The following is an 18,876-nucleotide window of genomic DNA, read 5'->3' as shown; positions in this document are numbered from 1 at the left end:
GAACTAGGACCTGGATGGCCCCTGCTGTCATTTGCTGAGAGGTGGGTGACCTGAGTTCAGGCAGTTGGCGCCCATGGGAACCATTTACAGTTACCCCCTCACACGTCCCATCCATGGTGGACCTCGGGATCATCCGGGTACTTTCCCTCTGAGCCCCAAAGTGGCCTTAGCATCATTCCCAACACGAGAGCCCTGTCAGTTCCTGGAACTGGCCTGATTGGCCTGTGCAGCCCTGTGCACTTCCAGGTAGAGCACCTCCTCGGGTCCGATTATGCATTCGTGGACATTTCCCTTTAGAGAGGGCGTATAGGTAGCAGCAGTCCCTAAAGGCCATATCTTGCTCAGAAGTTATTGAGTCTATTTTCCTTGTCTTTTTTCTTTTTCTTTTCCAGGAGGAAATAATGAATGTCAAAGGAAAACTGGTTCTGTCAATGCTGATTATCTCAACTGTAATTGTTGTGTTTTGGGAATATATCAACAGGTAATTATGAACCACGATGAACTGATGTTGATGAAAGTCACTCTGATCCCCTAGTATCAGCCAAATCACCACGCTGAATTAAAGGTGGTCTTCACCGAAACCACCAAGAAGAGATTCCACCTTTTCTATATCCCTGAGCCCTGAACTGTCTTCATTTTTTTAATCTTTATTTCTCTTTCCATTACCATTAGTCCTCTTACACCCCCTCTCCCCAGCAATCACCACACTGTTGTCCTTGTCCGTGAGTCCTTTTTCCTTTTTGCTCAATCCCTCCACCCCCTAACCTCCCCCAACCTCTAGCTGTCGTCCTGCTCTCCATCTGTGAGTCTGTCCCCATTCTCCTTGTTAGTTCAATTTAACGCTGAGCCGTATGTCAAAGCGTTAGAGCTCCAAGTACCTTCTGACTGATTAACTGTCTTCCTGCCACGTTCCTAATGTCTTGATTTTTGTGCTCTTGCAGTTCCGGGCAGGCTGAATCCAGGAATAGTAAGGTCTTATTAAGCCCAAAATGTAATTTAAAGTTATTCATGTGGCCAGATATAGAAATTATGTTGAGGAGTTTCAGACACAAATGCCACAAGAAATCCATCCTGAAATTGGTAATTCTGAGATATTTGCAGAGTTTAAAGGAGCAACTCAAGTTGTTGACTTTTGCTGCAAAATACACTTGAGTCGCTGGTGATTTATGTGTGCCTGGTTAAAACGTTTCTTTTTTAAACTCTGGAAGCAAAGTGGATTAAACATTTCTGAGCGCATTCTCCAAAAGCTGCTTCTGTGCTTTTGGAGACTACAGTGCTGTGCAGGTTCCAGCTGGAGAGGCTTCTGATAGAAAGAAGTCTCCACCAGCAGCTACAAAAATGTGCGATGCCTCTGACTTAAAAAAGCACTGGTATGGTTCGTCCAAAAAGTCCACCGTACACCTCTGGGCAGGGAGAGCTGTCTTGGCACCACTGATATTTTCATGGTGCAGTGTTTAAGTAGCCACCAAGTTCACAGTGACAGCCTGAATTAACATTTGAATGTCTTCCAGTTCTTCAGTCCTAAGACTTGATGAGCCAAGAGGACCATCTTGGCTACTAATAAAGGAACTGCACCTTGAGGTCCGTCAGGAGAAAGAGAATTGCTCCAGAATTGGGGAGCTTTTCACCCCCACCCCCGCCCCGGGGCGCTGCATAGATCTGTTTCTGGATTGTCTTTCCGTTTCCTTCTGAACAGCTCACCAGTGTTACCAAGGTAGAGGGGTCGGCTAACCAGATCTTTTAAATTGAGAAAACGGGTACTTGGTCTGAAGTGTAGAGGGACCGGAGTTGGGCGAAGGCGCCTCGAGGCTGCCTCGTGGACTCGAGAGCCGAGGAAATACCCTGGCTGGAGTCTGGAGCTCGGCTGCTGCCGGGGCTGGTCCTTTGGCACCGCTCACCTCCCCTGTGACCTGGGGCAACTTGTGCAGCCGCTCTGTTCCTCATCTTCCCTGTCTTTAAACGGGGACAGTAATTCAGTGCCTGCTTCATAGGACTGCTGGGAGGATTAAATAAGTTACTGTATGTTAAGCAGTTAGGGCAATGTCTGGCACTTAATAAGCACTCAGGAGATGCTAGCTGCCTTGTTTATCACCATCATCTTCATCGTCACTATTACCCTCACCCTCTGCTCCAGAGAGCAGGCCAGGACAGAGGATTGTGGCAGCTTGAAGAAAGAGCTCTAGCAGTTGGAAGAATGCAAAGAAGTACAAGTTCCCTTTGGGGGACCTGCCCTGAGTTAGGTTGCTTGTGTGGATAACCTTCAAGCTGTGACTGCTTGCCTTGATATCCTTGGTGTTCTGAATTGCAGCCAGAATTCCGTATTTTGGGTGACTCACAAAATTAAAATATGGAGCCAAAGGCACAAATGTGCATTTGGCACTGGCCTCCCACAGAGAGGGTCTTTCTGCAGTCCTGGGCACACTGTCTTTACTCGGGCACCAGAGCAGGTCCTGGCTGCTCTCCAGCACCCCGTGCACCCAGCCTGGGGCCGCACCGTGACTCACTGTGAGGAACCTGCCCGCATACCCGCAAGGGGCTCGGAAGGCAGCAGGTCCTCTGCCACCTTGTGAATCAATCGGCTGTGTGATGATTGGAGGTGAGCTGAGAGCACCAGCCTTAGATAGGCGATCAGTGCTGGGCTCAAAAGGGTTTTAAAATAACCTAACCGAACACATCAGCTGTTCTCAGCAGAGCCTCCTGAAAGAATGTCATCCAGGACAGCATTTGGTTCGAGGCTGGATGGAAAAAAAAAAATCTTAGAGTTTTAGAGCTGGTGGAAAGTGGTAGTAAAAGAATGATGGCGATGGCGATTGTGACGACAGCAGCTACCAGTGACTGAGTGTCGGCGTGTGCCAGGAACTGCGTGCACACCCTCCAGCTCGCACACCAGCCCTGCGAGGAGGTGTTCATCCAGGTTTCCAGATGAGGAACACCGCGTCTCGAAAGCTGCCACCTGGACGCGGCATTAGGCTCTGCGGTCATTCCTTGTCCTGTTTCCTGAGGGACCGTGAACCCTGTGTGGAGGATGGCTGAGCCATGGTGATCCCGAGGAGGTCCTGGGAGGGGACCCGTCTGTGAACCTCTCCTCGGTGAAGCCACAGGGAAGAGCTGTCGCCTTTTTACTAAGAGCTGAGTCTCCTCAGACCTCCTTGCCGTGGGGAGCGCTGGGGTGACTGCAGCAGAGCGTCCCTGTCTCCCGAGATCCTCGGTTACATCTCCAGGAAGGTGGAAACCTAAGAGGAGCTAGAACAAGGCTCTCAACTCAGCCCATAGTGGTTGCAAAAAAGCTTTTCTCAGAATGAAAAGTAACTCGATATGTTTTTCTTTGTTTGCTTTTAGCCCAGAAGGCTCTTTCTTGTGGATATATCACTCAAAGTAAGTGCTTTGAATTTTAGATGGCTCTGGAGCTGCTCCCATGACCACTCCCGCACCTCCTACAGCCCCCTCTCAACGTGGCGGCTGGCGGCCGGGCTCTGGTCAGAGGCCGAGGGCAGGGTAGGGCTCCGGGGATCTGGACAGCCTGCCTCGGCCTCCCAGGCAGCCTTTAGAGGACCGTGGCTGTGTTCGCCCTTGCTTTTTCTCACAACGTGTCTCTTAAGTGGTGTCATTTGGAGACCATGCCTGCCTTCCCAGTAAAAAGTGTCAGGGTAGATATTGTCCCTCAGGCTGCCCAGTACATGTTGTGTATTCTTCCGAGAAATTTCTGTGAGACAGGATCATGAAAAAAGTTGGGGACTCGGATGAACTCGTGGGTCTATTATCATTATTATTCCTGGCAGGAAGAGCTACGCGAACCTTTGTTTTTCTGTGTTCAGCTGGGTTGCCAGGAACCTCAGAGCAGAGTCGTGCTTAACTGCTTGTGCTTTCCTCGGCCTTCGTTTCTGATACAGTTTATCCCCTGGCACTAAATCGGAGCGTTTATGTGCACAGAGTGCCATGGGATCTTGGCAGTTTTCCCAAGCCCATTCAGCCATATTGTAGCTACAAGTGAAAGGAAAGGCGAAACCTTTATTCTCACGCGTGGCTGGGATGACCCAGGTCATGTGAAAACACCTACCTGAAAGACAGAGTAAATGTTTCCCTGTTCCCTTTTGTTTGTTGTATGCTTGCATTGTTTCTCTGCTTACCGCAACCATACCTTCTTGATCGTGTACCATCTTGAACACTTTCTGAAAGGAGATGAGCTTTCAAACAGATTTACGATGCCTGTTCATGCCTCACCACTCGGACTTGTCCAACCGAAAGGCCTTATCTCTCGGTTTCCCGTGTTTCCCCATCTCCAGAAGGCCCCTGCCCCCGGGGAGGCTCTCACAGCAAGTGTGGAAACTTCCGCGTGTGGGCAGGGAAGGTGGTTTCTGATGACAGGTTGTGGGTTTCCAGCTCGGAGACCCTCAGATTCCCTGGGGCTGCGACTGCTGACTTTGTGGCGGCCTGAATTCTCCTAGGCCGGCAGAAGAGATCCTTCCTGGAAGGGTGCGCTGGTTTCTTTACTAAGATCACAACTTGTTACAGTTATTTTCAACTTATAAAGCTCTTTTATGTATGTTGTGTCCCTTAGTTTTCAAAGATACCTTCATAGTAGGTTTATTATTATTATTGTATGGGGTTGGGCAAAAAAGGTTTACAACTGTGAGTACACAAAACAGTTCTTGTATTATTCCTTATTAATTGTTGTACTGTATTCCATATGAACAACTGCAAACCTACTTTTGCCCCACCCTGTAGCAGTAGTATTATGTGACTTTTCGGAGGAGAAAAACCAAGATTCAGAGAAGGAAAATGTCTTATCGTAGCCACACAACTAGTAAGTGGCAGATCCAAGCCCCCGGTTTGTGTATCAGGCCCCACCCCCTGCGCCCCGTCATTCTCTGGCTCCCTGGACGCGGACCCTGGACTCGGAGCCGAGTGCCGGTCGGGCTGCCTCTGGGAGGCGCGGTCCGGGCACCGCCGGGCCCGTCTCCGCTCCTTCCACCGGAGCAGCGCCACTGCTGTCTGTTTTACCAGCTGGCAGTTCAAAATAAAATTTGACATGATTTTCTGTCATAAAGAGAGTTTGGAAAACCCCCAGTTTGGGACAGTCTCATTTTCTAAAACTGTTTCTCATCTTTTTTGTTTCTTAGAAGCCCAGAACTCGGTGACGGCGGCAGCCCACAGGGCTGGTGGTTTCCGAGCTGGTTTAACAACAGGTGAGGTGTAAGACGGAGAGCTGTGCTTCCCCCCACTGAACACTTGCAGAGTCAGGTAGACAGTTCATGGTCACGACCTTCTCGGTCATTCATCTTCTGGCTTATTGAAGTCATACAAGGTATTCACTTCAAGGTTGGAACTAGAAGATTTGATTTTGGTTTTCCGTTTAAGTTGGGGGTGAGTGGGACTTGGGCTGAAGTTCAAGTTGCAGGGAAGATCGTCATAAGATAAAATGTCCTTGTGAGGACTGCTTTATCAAGTTTCCCTCACCCCCCGAAATAATCTGAGGGCTGCTGGACCGCTAAACTGCCAACTGCGCTGACTTGGAAGGATGACGACAAGGATAGGTGCTGCTGCGCCTTCTCACCCGCAGCACGCCCTCGGGAATAACCAGTTGGTGCCATGAGCCACCCCCTCCGGCCAGTCACGTGCCGCAGGTGTTCCTGCCTCCAGATGCGTTTTCACCGACCGTCCCCACACGGTCGACCGCCCTCCCTGCCTCATTCAGCTTGCTTTCCCTTTGTACACAGGACCCACGCTTACCGAGAGGAAGAAGAAGACACAAACAAAGAGAAGGAAGACGAAGAGCTTCAGCTGTCGGACTGGTTTAATCCACAGTAAGAAAGGGCGTTGCCCTGGCACAGTGAACCCGAGGTGTAGCGGGAGGTGGTGGGGGCTGTGTCAGCGACAGTGCCGCTGAGAACATCCCGGAGCGGGGAGACGGGGTCCAAGCCTCTGTTGGACCTTTAGCAACAGGTTAAATGAGAAACCAAGAGTCTAGATGTTCTGACTCAAATGCTGGAGCAGTAACATGGTGACTCTGACAGCAGCTGGCCGATGGCAGCAGGTGAATCACAAAATACTCGGCCAGGAGGGGTCTTACAGACTGCGGTGTGTTTTGGAAAGCCGCAGGATCCAGAGTCAGAACAAGAAAATTCTCTCTGAGATTCAGTTAACTCATCTGTAAAATGGCAATGAGGATGCAGAGTCTCAGGGACCATGTGTGCATCCATTCAGCAACCATCTGTGACAGGCCAGCTGGTGTCTTTCAAACCACTGATCACTATCATCAATGTGTCTAGCTTAAAGGGTTAACACCAGCTTTTTTTAAAAATATTGAAGTTAAATAGAAGATCAGAGGGTATCACTGTGAGCCAGAGGAAATAAGGATGTGCTCTCTAGTGGAATTTTTGTTTCTGTATGTGTATGTGCGTGTTTTGGGTGTGACGTCAAGTGTATTTCCCACTATGAGTCGTGCTCACATATCCTGTACTGGACATTGTGTTGGACACTGTAAACGGAAAAATCCAGCCCTCTGTGGATCCCCTATGTGTCTTCCAGTGTCATCAATGTGGGTATGTTCAAGAAGTTCACAGTCTTAGAGTGGCACTTGCCAAGATTCGTAAGAAGGTCTGATGAACCTGACTTAGAAGGATGTGGCTTGGGGAGTAAGGGGGTGGGAGCTGTCCAGGATGACCATGAAGCCTGAGAGGCTGTGTGGGAGTGGGGGTGCCACGGATCAGGAGAGGGCCCGGAGGAGGAGATGGTCTAGGAGTGGAGAGGGGAGGGCGGTGATGAGCCAGTTAGGGATGTGTGTGAATTCAGGTCCGTGGGGGACACCTGGATGGAGAGTCACAGGGTGCCTGTCTCAGTCTCTCTGGCCTGCTGTGACAGAACACCATAGACTGGGTGCCTTATGAACGACAAGAAGCTTGTCTGTCACAGTTCTGGAGGTTGGCAAGTGCAAGATCAAGGCACAGACAGATGTGGTGTGTCTGGTGAAGACCCACTTCCTAGTTCCTACCTGGCCATCTTCTCACTGTGTCCGCATGTGGTGGAAGGGGCGAGGGAGCTCTCCGGGATTTCCTTTAAAAAGGGCACTAATCCCATCCACGAGGACTTCATCCTCATGACCTGGTCACCACAAAAGCCTCACTTCCAGATACCCCCACAATGGGGATTAGGTTTTAACGTGTAAATTTGGTGGGGTGAGGGGACAGTCCCATCTGTTAGCAGTGCCTGAGCTCGGCAGAAGATAGGAAGACGGAGGATGGGGAGCCGTCAGAATACAAGTGGCAGTGGGATCTGTGAGCCTGGATAGGGCCACCCAGGCAGAGGAACAGACCTGAGTCCCGCCTGACATCAGCGTGTCAAGGGCTGGTAGAGGAAGAGAGGTCGGAGACCCAGCTGTGGAGGTGGTAGGAGGGTGGGAGAGAAGAACCCTATTCCAGTGTGGGGGATCTTGGACTCTGGAAAGACTAAATATGTTCCGGCAAGTTCTTTTATTGTTTTGGGATACGGATGGGAATTTGGGGTCCCCATGTGTCATTTGATCAGCTGGACAACAGGGTAGCCATCTATGAGATGTTCCCATTACTGGAAATGTCAGAGTATGGACACCCCGTTGTGTTGATAAGTCCCTTAGATGTGTGTGTGGGGGAGCGTGGGGGGGTGGTGAAGGGCTTCAGACCTCCCAGGGAGCAGGCTTGATAAGCCAGAGATGGTCACCAGGCTCCCTTCTAAGGAGGGTGGCACACTTTTACTGTGACACTTGTGCCTTCCTGAATAGGACTTGGGTGGTGGGGTCAGGGCTGAATTGCTGGGGGTAAAGAGGAGGGACAGATGACAGCCACCAGCTGCCACTCTCCACACGCATGGCTCAGCCTCTCTGAAGCAGTGGTGAGCAGGTATTTAGAGACTATTGGTTGGAAGTGACACCAAATTAAGCCTTCTCAGGGCCCCAGAGCGCACGTCTCACGTAAGTGAGTGATCAGACAACCAACTCAATGAACGATTAAATATATTTCTACAAACGTGTACTTTTCTGTAAACTACCCAAAGCATATAGTATTATTGTGTTCACATTTCCACATCAAGCCCGCTCAGATTCTGTGACATCAGGACCTTGTAGTTTTCCTCCTCCTTTTCCGTCCTCCCTTCTTAGTCTCCTTGACGGGGGCTTCTCCCCCCCCGGCCCTCACTCTTTAGAGCGTCTGCGGGGCAAGTCCAGTGCCCTCATACCTCGTCTGCATGCGTCACCTTCCAGGGTGCTCTCACCCTTCCAGGGCGTTAGATCCGTCTGTGTGCGGAGGATTCCCGCATGTAGATCTCCGGGCCGAGGCCTGCTCTCGCTGCCTGCCTGATGTCTCTGCCTGTCTCGCATGGTCCCACCCCACCCTGGTTTTTCTAATTCCCCCTGTCAAGCTCCAGAGTCTGGGACACCTCTCTGATTCAGTATTCTCCTCCATCTGCCCCTCCATCTGATTCATTAACGTGTTCTGTTCATTCTTCCTCCAAAATTCTTCCCCTACCGTCGTCATCTGTGCATTTCACAGCCACTGTCCTTGTTCCTTTCACCATAGGCTCTTTGCCAGATCATTCTCCAGCAGCTGCTTCCTGGGAGTTCAGTAAACAGTGCGTTATATGCATTCCACATCTTTGTTGACATGCACACTTCGTGGAATTTTAACGCTCCCTCCACCCAGCCCTTGGATAGGTACCACGGTGTTCCCGTACATAAGTACCTAAGATATAAAAGCTACCAACATCCTGAGCAGGTGTGGGTTTGGGTTCTGGAGCCTTTATTACCTTGTGGGAAGCCTGTTCTGGTGGAACCACGCGAGCCAGCATAACATGGCGGGTGCCCTGCTTGGAAGGGAGGTTTTGGGGGGCAGCTCCGAATCTTTTCCTGCAGCACTTTTTCCTCCTTTTGGAGCCCCACCTTGGTGATCTTGAACATCTCTGGCAGTTGAGAGCAGCAAAGGCTCTTACACACGTGTGGCCTGCCATCTGTCCCTTCTTTTTGGTGGGGGAGGTTTGTGGGTTTTAATGACTGAGTTGTCTTGATACAAACAGAGGTTCGTCCAGGAAGCTGATCTCATCCTCTCTCTGCCCCCGCCCTTCCCCCCAACCATCCTGCAGTAATAAAACAACCGAAGTAGCTAAGTTAGATGGCAAAAATGACGGACCTGGCGTTTAACCCCAGCTGCATCAGCACAGCACATAACTGTCCACATAGGAAGTGATACAGGGTGGTGGCTTAGTGCACAGACTACAGAGTTAGCTTATCTGGGTTCAAGCCCCAGCTTTGCCCCTTCCTGGCTATGTGACCGCAGGCAAGTTATTTAACCTCTCTGTGCTAGTTTCCGCATTGATAGGAAAACCGACAGAGTCCCACTTCTGAAGGCTGAAGCCCTTATTGTAGTGCCTGGCCCCCTGGGATGGAGGTACTCAGTGTGTGTTAGTTACTGCCACTGGTGGCCAGCCCTGTGGCCTTGGACAAGTTAACAAGCCTTTCTGAGCCTTGACTTTCTCACCTGTACAATGGACATAATATGTGGCAGGCCTGTGGCAAGGACCAAAAGAGAAAGTGCTGTGATGTGAGGTTGCCTGGCAGAGGTTGGTGCACCTCTGAAGGAGCTGTCCTCCATGCGGCCAGCATGTCTGGGTGTGAGGGCAGAGCTGAGTCTCACTTGGAGACTCCAGACAAGGCAGGGTCAGGAGAGCAGCCTGAGAGTGTCCCCCCATCCCTGGAGGCCACTCTGGCTGTGCAGGGGGCAGAAGAAAGCAGGGCACAGGGCTGTGGTGGGAGGGCAGAGTCAGCTCAAGAATGAGAGTGCAGAGCTAGGTGACAGAGGGACAGGGGGTATGAAGACAAGTCTTCTAAGGCTCTTTTTCTCTCTGGGGCTAAGGCTGGGGCGAGGTGGGGTCGACGCACCCTTGCCCGGCCTCACTGCGGAAAGAGCCGGCTTTGCTGAGTGAAAACCTGCCCTCCGCCCATGTGTGATGGGAGGGGAAGTTCTGGCCGGCCGGATATGTTCTGTGTGCTAACATTTCCCCGGTAGCCTCCCCAGGGCCACAGGCACACAGCCAGCAGGGACCTGACGAAGGGGACACCAGGACTTGCCCCCAACACTGGTCTCCCTGCAGTGGATGAAGTACAAGCAAATGCCTAGCCGAGGCTAGGCCTTCGCACGCTGGGGTTTAAATCTAAATGACTGTGTCTCAGCCTCTGCTCCCCAGTGGGGGAAATGCAGCCACTTCCTGAGCCAAAGGGAGTCAGAGCTAGTCCCCACCACCCCTTCGAGGCTGAGTCACACCCCCATGCTGGGCCCCAGCTGCAGCTCAGCTTTTCTGCATTATCCTTTACAGTTTGTTGTAGCTCTGACGTTGCTTCCTGTGTTTGTGTTGGCTTTGCCAAGTTCCTTTCGGGTGTTCTGAGTGCAGAAAACACACGCTTTCCCCGCTTCCCTTTGTGCCCCCAGTGACGCGGCCCCATGGGCTGAGGAGGGGGTCTGTGCCGGGGTCTTCCAGCCTTGGCTGTGGGGCCTGTGCTATGAGTCCCTCCTTTTCTGGGGGACTCTGTCTCCTTGTGTGTAAAATAACCCCCAAATCCCCTAGTCCGGGGCCCTTTTTGGCCTCTAACCAGGTTGTTATGCAGAAATCCTTCTCTGGTAAAAGGCACATTGCAACCGTTTTCTCTCTTTCCGCTCAGTATCACTGTCCTGTCCCCATGCCAAGGACCAGGACCTTCTCAGGCTCAGCTGGCACCCACAGGGGTAACAACACCCAGGGATGCCACTGGCAGTTTAGGGAAAGGCGGGGAGCTAGGAAGGGGCGTTGAAAGGGAGCAAGGAAAGCAGGAAAAAGGAAAGAGGGCATGAGACATGCAGGTAAGACCCCCTGTAGGCCCCCGAGACAGCCCTCTGAGGCACCTGGGCCTCCGTGCCCCTGCCAGAACGTGCTGCCCCTCAGATGCCTGCGACCCAGCCCCCTGTTTGCAGTTAAGCTGCAGTCGGGATTCGGGGACAGTGGCCGCAAGTCCCAGCTGACCCCAGGTTTCCCCGGGCTCTGCCCGACCTTAGCGAAGCTGTCCCCACTGACGGGACTCTGTGTTCATCACCAGGAAACGGCCGGAAGTGCTGACAGTGACCGGATGGAAGGCGCCAATTGTGTGGGAAGGCACTTACGACAGAGCCATCTTGGAAAATTACTATGGCAAACAGAAAATTACTGTGGGTTTGACGGTTTTTGCTATCGGAAGGTAGGTGTCACTGTTAAAATTGAACTTGACTTCTTGTTCCAACTGTCAAGTGTTTGTGAGGGTCCCCCTGGGCTAATGAAAGCCGTTCATGACCCATCTGAGTCATCAGTTAGGAGAATGTTACAATGGGACCATTTCAGTCTCATTGCTGCTAAGGCCCCCTAAATGTGAGGACGAAACAAGAGTCAGTGAGTCGACTCCTTCCCACCTCCAAGCGAGAGCCATCTCAGGGTACAGGTAAAAATGCCTGCTACACCCACGGAGCCCAAAGACTACAGCTCACCCACAGCCACCTCCACCCCACCCCCGCACCCGTGGCTCTCTCTGGAAATTTCCCAGAATGCCAGCAGCTAGCCCGAATGTGCAGCATTCTTCCTCCTACACTCTCGAGACCCAGGACGAAAGACAGGACTCAGAGCAAGTGCCTGGTCCAGACCCACCCAAGTGCTGTGGTTTCCACGGCAGAGCGTGGCTGACCGCTCTTCCCTGGGTCCCTCGTGTTCCTCTCTGTCTGGCCCTCCTGGGTCCCGGAGGACTCAGGCCCCGGGATTGGCTGGCCAGGACTTCCTCTCCCAGAGGTTGGCTGGGTTCCTCTTTCAGTGTCCATTTCCTTGTTTAGAATGTTTCTCCCCAAGCTACAATGGTTCCTACTTGAAATTGGTAGCTTGCAATTTTGGTTTTAAAATATAACTCATTGTGCTCTTTTGGAGAATTCTTTTTTTTCCAAAACAAAAGCAAAAGTTTAATTTTCCCCTTCCTTCCCCGCCCCCATCCTGGCCTTTCCATCTATCTGTACCTTTTCTGAAAGCCATGTGGGAAGCTGACCTTTTTGCCTTGGACAGAGGACTTGAAGGCCAAGGTCAGTCTGAGCCTGAGCTCCGCCACTGTAGGGCCCAAAGGAGAGCACTGTGTGGATCTGACAGTTCTCCGAAGTCCTCCTCCAACTCGGGGCTCAGAAGCCATTGCCGGCACCGTACCGATTAGGTCCTAATGTCACTGACTGTGCCGATCCCAGGGACCTGTGTGAGCAACTGTAATAGGAAAGGGTAACCCTGGAGTTTTGACGCTTTTACTGAAAGAATCTATATTGTTATGAGTTGGGAGCCACTGCTCACTCAGCTCCCCTCATCCTTTGGCAAGAGAGGGGACAAGCCGGCCACGATGCAGACTGATTCTATCCTGATGTTTCCAAAAGAACAGAATGCTGCCCACTGTCCTGCAGTGACCTCAGCCAGCAGTTGTGTCAGCGAAAGAAACATCCAAACCTACAAAGAATTTTTACAGGAATTTATTTGACCCAAACTGATGACAGTTGCCAAGAAGCAAGACCTCAAATACTCTGGAGAATAACCATTTTGCACTTTCTTTTTTGCATTCGAAACTAGTGAGGGCACATAAGAAAGATCACCTGTATTTTGCCGCGCGTAATGTACTCCCATGTATAATGGGCACCCATGTTTTGGGCCCAAATTTTCAGGAAAAAATCTTTCATTTTAATTTTTTCATTCGATTGTTTATTTGCTTATTTTTAGAAACAAAAATCGATGGTCATACTCCAGGGTATTGTTTTGCATATGGATATTGTTATTGTTTTCTAGAGTTACACTTTTAACACATGAGCATAAATAAAAGAATTTAAAAGAGTTATATACATACAGAATTCGTACTGCCCATGTCTATGCACATCCGTATTTTTCCCTCAAAAATTTGGGCAAAAAGTGCGCATATACACAGCAATGTATGGTACAAGGTGGTGGAAGGCGGCAAAGAACAGGATAATTAGGATTATGTGCTCTCTTGAGGGTAGTTCTCTTATTTCAAAGGTATGTTAACCTGGGTGCGTAGAAACAATGGGCAGGACTAGCCTAAGTGGAAAATAAACCTTTTACTGAAGAAGTTATGTGTCTGGGGCATGACTGCTCACCATGACCTATCCAGTTAGGAATTTATGATCAGATCACCTTGCTTACATTCCACAGAACCCCTTTTTTGTCCACAGTTGTAACTCTGCAGAACTAAAGGATAAATGGCATATCCTGGTGAAAGCCCTTTGCCCTCTGAGGCAGGAGAGGACTGTAATCACCAGCAATAAATCCTCAGGAGAGTGGATTTGGACTTTTTAGGAGGTGTGACATTTGGTTTACTGTCAAATAACAGTGCAACCTCAGTGCTTTAATCTCCAAACAATGTTAAACCCTGCTGTAGTTCACGTGCTCCCTTTAGGATTGTCTCCCAGCCTCAAAGCACTATAGACTTTTCTTAAAGGTGCAGAGCACCAAAGAATTTCCCAGCCATCGGCCACAGAGCCATATCAAAGCCCTTCTTTATAGTGCTCAGATATGTGCTCTGCTCTCCATTTAAAGACTCAATACTGTGAGCCCTTAGGTTTCCAGAGGCCACCATTAAAAACCCATTTAATTAGGCAGCAAAGAAAGGGAATCCAGGCAGCAACCGCACTGAAAAGTGCCAGTTATTGCTACTCACAAGACATCGTGATTGGCCGGTGCTGTGCGAACCCATTAAATTCAGTCCACCTTCACCGAGCGTGAGTCCAGTTTGCATGAGCTGGGTTAGCTGTCTTCCTGCTCCTTCCTCTTCTCTCTGACCTTCGTGGATTCACAGAGAGAGTGTAGCTGGGTTACAAAAGGCGTCAACACGATATTTTTTGAATGAGTTGACTAGTAGCTAAAAAACCACTGCTCACCCCATTACTATGGCCCAGATCCCAAAACACTGACAACACTAAATGCTGGGAAGTAGCAGGAATTCTGATTCATTGTTTGTGGGACTGCAAAATGGCAGAGACTTTGAAAAACAGTTTGGCAGTTTCTAACAAAACTAAACATACTCTTCACATGCACTCCAGCAATTGCATTCCTTGATATTTACCCAAAGGAGTTGAACACTATGTCCACATAAAAACCTGCACACAACATATTTACATCAGCTTTATTCACAATTGCCAGAATTTGGAAGCAGCCAAGATGCCCTTCAGCAGGTGAATGGATAAACCAACCGTGGTTCATCCAGACAGGGATATCTTATCAGTAGCATCAGTATTCCAAAAAGGAAAGAGCTAAGCCATGCAAAGACTTGGAGGAATCTCCCATGCGTATACTAAGTGAAAGACACCCATCTGAAAAGGCTACCTACTGTATGATTGCATACTGTGACATTCCAGAAAAGGCAAAACTGTGGCGACAGTAACAAGGTCAGTAGTGGCCAGAAGCCGGGGTGGGGGAAGGAAGGAATAGGGGGAACAGGATTGGGGGGCAATAAAACTATTCTGTATAATACTGTACGTGATGATAGATACGTCGTTGTACGTTTGTGCGAACCCGTGGAAGGCGCCGCACCCAGAGGGAACCTTCCCGTGAACCCCGGGCTCGGGCGCTGACCGAGTGTCGCTGTAGGGGCGCCGGCTGCAGCACGCGTCCCATCCTGGCGCGGGTGTTGGAGGCGGGGGAAGGTGGGGAGGGAGGGGCGGCCCGGGGAGTATATGGGAATTTTGTGCTTCTGGCTCAACTTTTATGTGAACCTAAAAATGCTATGGAAAAATTTAAGAAAAAATAGTTAAGGCTAAATCCAAGCTTATTTGCATCAGTATTTAGGTAAATCTTAAAATGGTGGTGTCTGAACAATGGATTAGGATTTTGGGTGACCCGTGAGAGGCTCACAGGGCGAATCTGTAGTACAGAAGGATATCCGTGTCCTTTAACCCACCCATTGTCTGGGTCCCAGAGTGGCGATTGTTAGGCCTAATGCTTCCCCAAAGGACCCGAGAGTCACATCATGGTCGCACCTGGTAGGGTGGTAGCAACACTGGGGTGTAGGCTGGGCTTTTTGAAGGAGGCTCAAGAACTAGTGCCCCCCGATGTTAGTCCAAGGGTATAAACTTCCCCTTGTAAGATGAGTGAGTTCCAGGATCTAAGGTAGAGCATGGTGACTCCAGTGAATGATACTGTACTGTGTATACTTGAAAGTTGCTAAGAAAGTAGAATTTGAATATTGTCACCACAAAAAGAAAATTGTAATTGTGTGACACGTGGAGGTGTTAACTAACACTATGGTGGAATCATTTTGCAAAATATGAGTGTATCAAATCAACACTTTGTACACCTTAAACTTATACAATGTTGTATGTCAGTTATATACCAATAGAGCTGGGGAGAAAAGAACTTCAGCCCCTTTGCCTGCCCAAAGGCTAATTAAGGCAGGTGACGGTAAATATAGTCTTCATTACAGTGGAAGCTGGCACTGGAGAATGTGGCTTATATCTGCAGGCCTTTATAAGGCCTCCTGACATTGAACCACAGAATTAGAAGGACTTAGGGACCCAGGCATCTATAGCACTAGAAATTTCAGGGCTCTGGACATGGGAGCAGGGCCTGTACCACTATACGCACCGTTAGGCCCAGAGCACCCATACTATCTCCAATCGGTCAGCTTCTAGGAGCAGGAGGAGGGGAGGGGTCCGGGCTGTTCACCGACACTCGCCTTTCCAAAACTGGCAGTCGGATAAGTCACTCCACCACCCCAAGGCAGTGTGACTGAACAGCAGAGAGCAGTCAGGAATGTCGCATCTGGAATGAGGAAAAGACTCCTAAACCTCAAAATACAAACAAAATGATGAGAATAGCACGTGGTCTCCTGTCGAGTCCCAGAGATTTCATTTATCCCATTCTTTGTTTCAGATACATTGAGCATTACCTGGAGGAGTTCTTAACATCTGCCAACAGGCACTTCATGATTGGCCACAGAGTCATATTTTACATCATGATGGACGATGTCTCCAGGCTGCCTTTGATAGAGCTGGGTCCCCTGCGTTCCTTCAAAGTGTTCGAGGTCAAGCCTGAGAAGAGGTGGCAGGACATCAGCATGATGCGCATGAAGACCATCGCGGAGCACATCGCGGCCCACATCCAGCACGAGGTCGACTTCCTCTTCTGCATGGACGTGGACCAGGTCTTCCAAGACACCTTTGGGGTGGAGACCCTTGGCCAGTCAGTGGCACAGCTACAGGCCTGGTTTTATAAGGCAGATCCTGATGATTTTACTTACGAGAGGCGGATGGAGTCCTCAGCATTCATTCCGTACGGCCAGGGGGATTTTTATTACCACGCAGCCATTTTTGGAGGAACACCCATTCAGGTCCTAAACATCACCCAGGAGTGCTTCAAGGGCATCCTCCAGGACAAGAAAAATGACATAGAAGCCAAGTGGCATGATGAAAGCCACCTGAACAAGTATTTCCTTCTTAACAAACCAACTAAAATCTTATCCCCAGAATATTGCTGGGATTATCATATAGGCCTACCTTCAGATATTAAGACTGTCAAGATATCTTGGCAGACAAAAGAATATAATTTGGTTAGAAATAATATCTGACTTTAAATTGTGCCAGTAGATTTCTGAATTTGGGAGAGTATTCTGGCTACTTCCTCCGAAAAGTAACATAATTTTAACTTTAAAAAATACTAACAAGACACCAACCCAGCAAGTACATACTATTCCTCCTTGTAACTTTGAGCTTTGTATTATGGGAGAATCAGATGTAAATTCTGAATGATTTCTTACCTATTCTGGGTTTGGGAGAAATACTATCAGTCGAATAAAAAAAATTGTCATGGGCGAAGAAAAAGCCAGAAGCATTCTACACGTACCAGACAATGGACTGTAGAAAAGGGTGCTGACTCTGGAGCAACACGGGTTGCTTTGCAGCAGGGGAGCTCGACGTGAGGATGCCGTCCACGTGGCAATCCTCAGATGGTTTCATAGCCGGCGGCTTCAGGCCATTTGTAGTCCTTTCCTTTTCTCAGGACATCTGGCTTCCGTGGAAAGGACTGGTTGAGACTCCCAGTGGATATCACGGTGGTGAATTTTGGAGTCCCAGAGAACGTGAAGAAAGTGAACACAAAGCGTCAAAGTGAGTTTGCTGTGAAACAGCGGAGAGAGGGTGGGAAGAGAGGGAGGCTGGTTATGGCTGGGCGATCGATGCCACCTCAGAGGAGCACGGGACACAGGTTGGCACTTAAATGCAGCACGCGTGGGCCCAGGCGCTGAACGGGAGGGGCGACGTGGACGGTCTGCAGCCTCCCCCACCCCATGACAACTAGAGCAGAGAGGACTTGCACGGAAGATGCTTCTTGTTTTGCCCAGGTCACGTTCCGCCTGCCAGATTCTGCAGCTCGTACCTTCAGGTTCTCGGCCAGAAGACGTGGACGGTGTCAGAGAAGACAAAGGCCCGCAGTGGACTGAAGAGGCTGGCGAGGAGTTAGATTTTCCCGGACTTGGGCCTCATGACCATCAGTCATCAGCAAGTCCTGCTGCCACTTGCCCTGACCTTCAGGGTCCCTCAGCCTATCGTGCCCCACCTGGAGGGCTACCATCAGGAGTGGACTGGAGGAGAAGCCCTCCCATCGAGTAACCTCATTTTCCCCTGCGCCGCTGAAGTGCAACAACAGCTAGACACATTTCATAAAATGGTTCATTAATTTTGTATCAAAAGCAGAGGGGATGGCAACAAGAGACCCATTCCTCATGACTGAGCAGCTTACCATTCAATTCCCTTCTCTAAGAGAAGTTATGAAATCCTACATGTTATTTAAAGTAATGCAATCCAGTGTAAAGGAAGTTAGGAAGCAACATTTACATATTTATAATTTTCTTGTGTTCCAGTTTAAGTCATCAGTTTCCATTTGTAAGCAGTTTATTTAAACAGCCATTGCCTTGATGTCCAGCACGAAGGGCTTCTCGGATACAGAAAACCGACGTTTCGTCTGCCATTGCACTGTGCCTCTTACTCTTCGCTTCTTGCCAAACAATATCACTATGAGCAAAACAAAACGAACCAACCAAAAATCCGGGAATGGACTTTGTAAAAGAAAAAGGAAATCACATGTCACTTAGGACTTCTGTTTCTCTTTATCTCCAGTTTTCCGGAATACATTCTGGAATAGGAAAAATTAATGGTTTAAATCCTGAACCAAAGAAATGATCTATCCTGAATGATTAAATAGATGTTTACTTTTGAGGGAATCTTGATTTTTCCTTTATTCATGTAAATGAGAATCCCAAATGAACAAACTCAAGATCTCATGAACAGCTCTGGCCTGCGTGGCTCAGTGAGTTGGGCGTCGTCCTGCAAACCGAAAGACCACTGGCCAGGTTCACGGTCAGGGGCACATGCCTGGGCTGCAGGTGTGTCCCCAGTCCGGGTGCCTGTGAAAGGCAACCAATGAATGTTTCTTACATCCTTGTTTCTCTCCCTCCCTTCCCCTCCCTTTCTATGAAAAGAACCTCATGAACAGTTATTCTTAAACATTAAGAAAAAATAAAATTCCTGGCTTACAATTGAATAAATTATTTTTTCAGTATATTCTGGTCTGGTCATGGATTGTGCATTTTCTCTCAAAGATGTTTAGAACCATCAATTCTAGAATTTTAAATTCTTAGACTACAAAAAGCCCTCATGTCCTAAAAATGCACTTGCTATTACAAAGCTAGAAGATGGTTGAGATTTGCAAACTTTTAAAACAAATGCCCCGATAGAGCTTTCCAAAGTGATACGCTGAAGTAGTTGATAACCTGCCAATGGGAGACCCAGTAGGAAACAGCTTGTTCCTGAAGCCCAGGGTGGGCGCCAG

General features: G+C 49.3%; 1 protein-coding gene across 2 annotated transcripts in view; it reads left to right on the top strand.

The window, feature by feature from the left end:
- Positions 1 to 18,608, top strand: part of LOC123819701 (N-acetyllactosaminide alpha-1,3-galactosyltransferase) — a 53,829-nt gene extending 35,221 nt beyond the window's left edge. Inside the window, exons 3-8 of one of the 2 annotated variants that reach the window (XM_045840165.1) lie at positions 393 to 481; positions 3,340 to 3,375; positions 5,121 to 5,186; positions 5,718 to 5,804; positions 11,093 to 11,230; positions 15,925 to 18,608. In XM_045840165.1, coding sequence (XP_045696121.1) covers positions 402 to 481; positions 3,340 to 3,375; positions 5,121 to 5,186; positions 5,718 to 5,804; positions 11,093 to 11,230; positions 15,925 to 16,618 — 1,101 coding nt within the window. In that variant the 5' untranslated portion in view covers positions 393 to 401 and the 3' untranslated portion in view covers positions 16,619 to 18,608. The remainder of the gene's footprint in view (positions 1 to 392; positions 482 to 3,339; positions 3,376 to 5,120; positions 5,187 to 5,717; positions 5,805 to 11,092; positions 11,231 to 15,924) is intronic. The other variant, XM_045840166.1, reaches the window with a different exon arrangement.
- Positions 18,609 to 18,876: the final 268 nt, after the last annotated feature.

Source organism: Phyllostomus hastatus, unplaced genomic scaffold (genome assembly GCF_019186645.2).
Source record: "Phyllostomus hastatus isolate PE091 unplaced genomic scaffold, TTU_PhHast_1.1 phas_contig_34, whole genome shotgun sequence".
Lineage (NCBI taxonomy): Eukaryota > Metazoa > Chordata > Mammalia > Chiroptera > Phyllostomidae > Phyllostomus > Phyllostomus hastatus.
The sequence above is the reverse complement of the archived record's forward strand: the minus strand, read 5'-3'. Positions and strand labels throughout refer to the sequence as shown.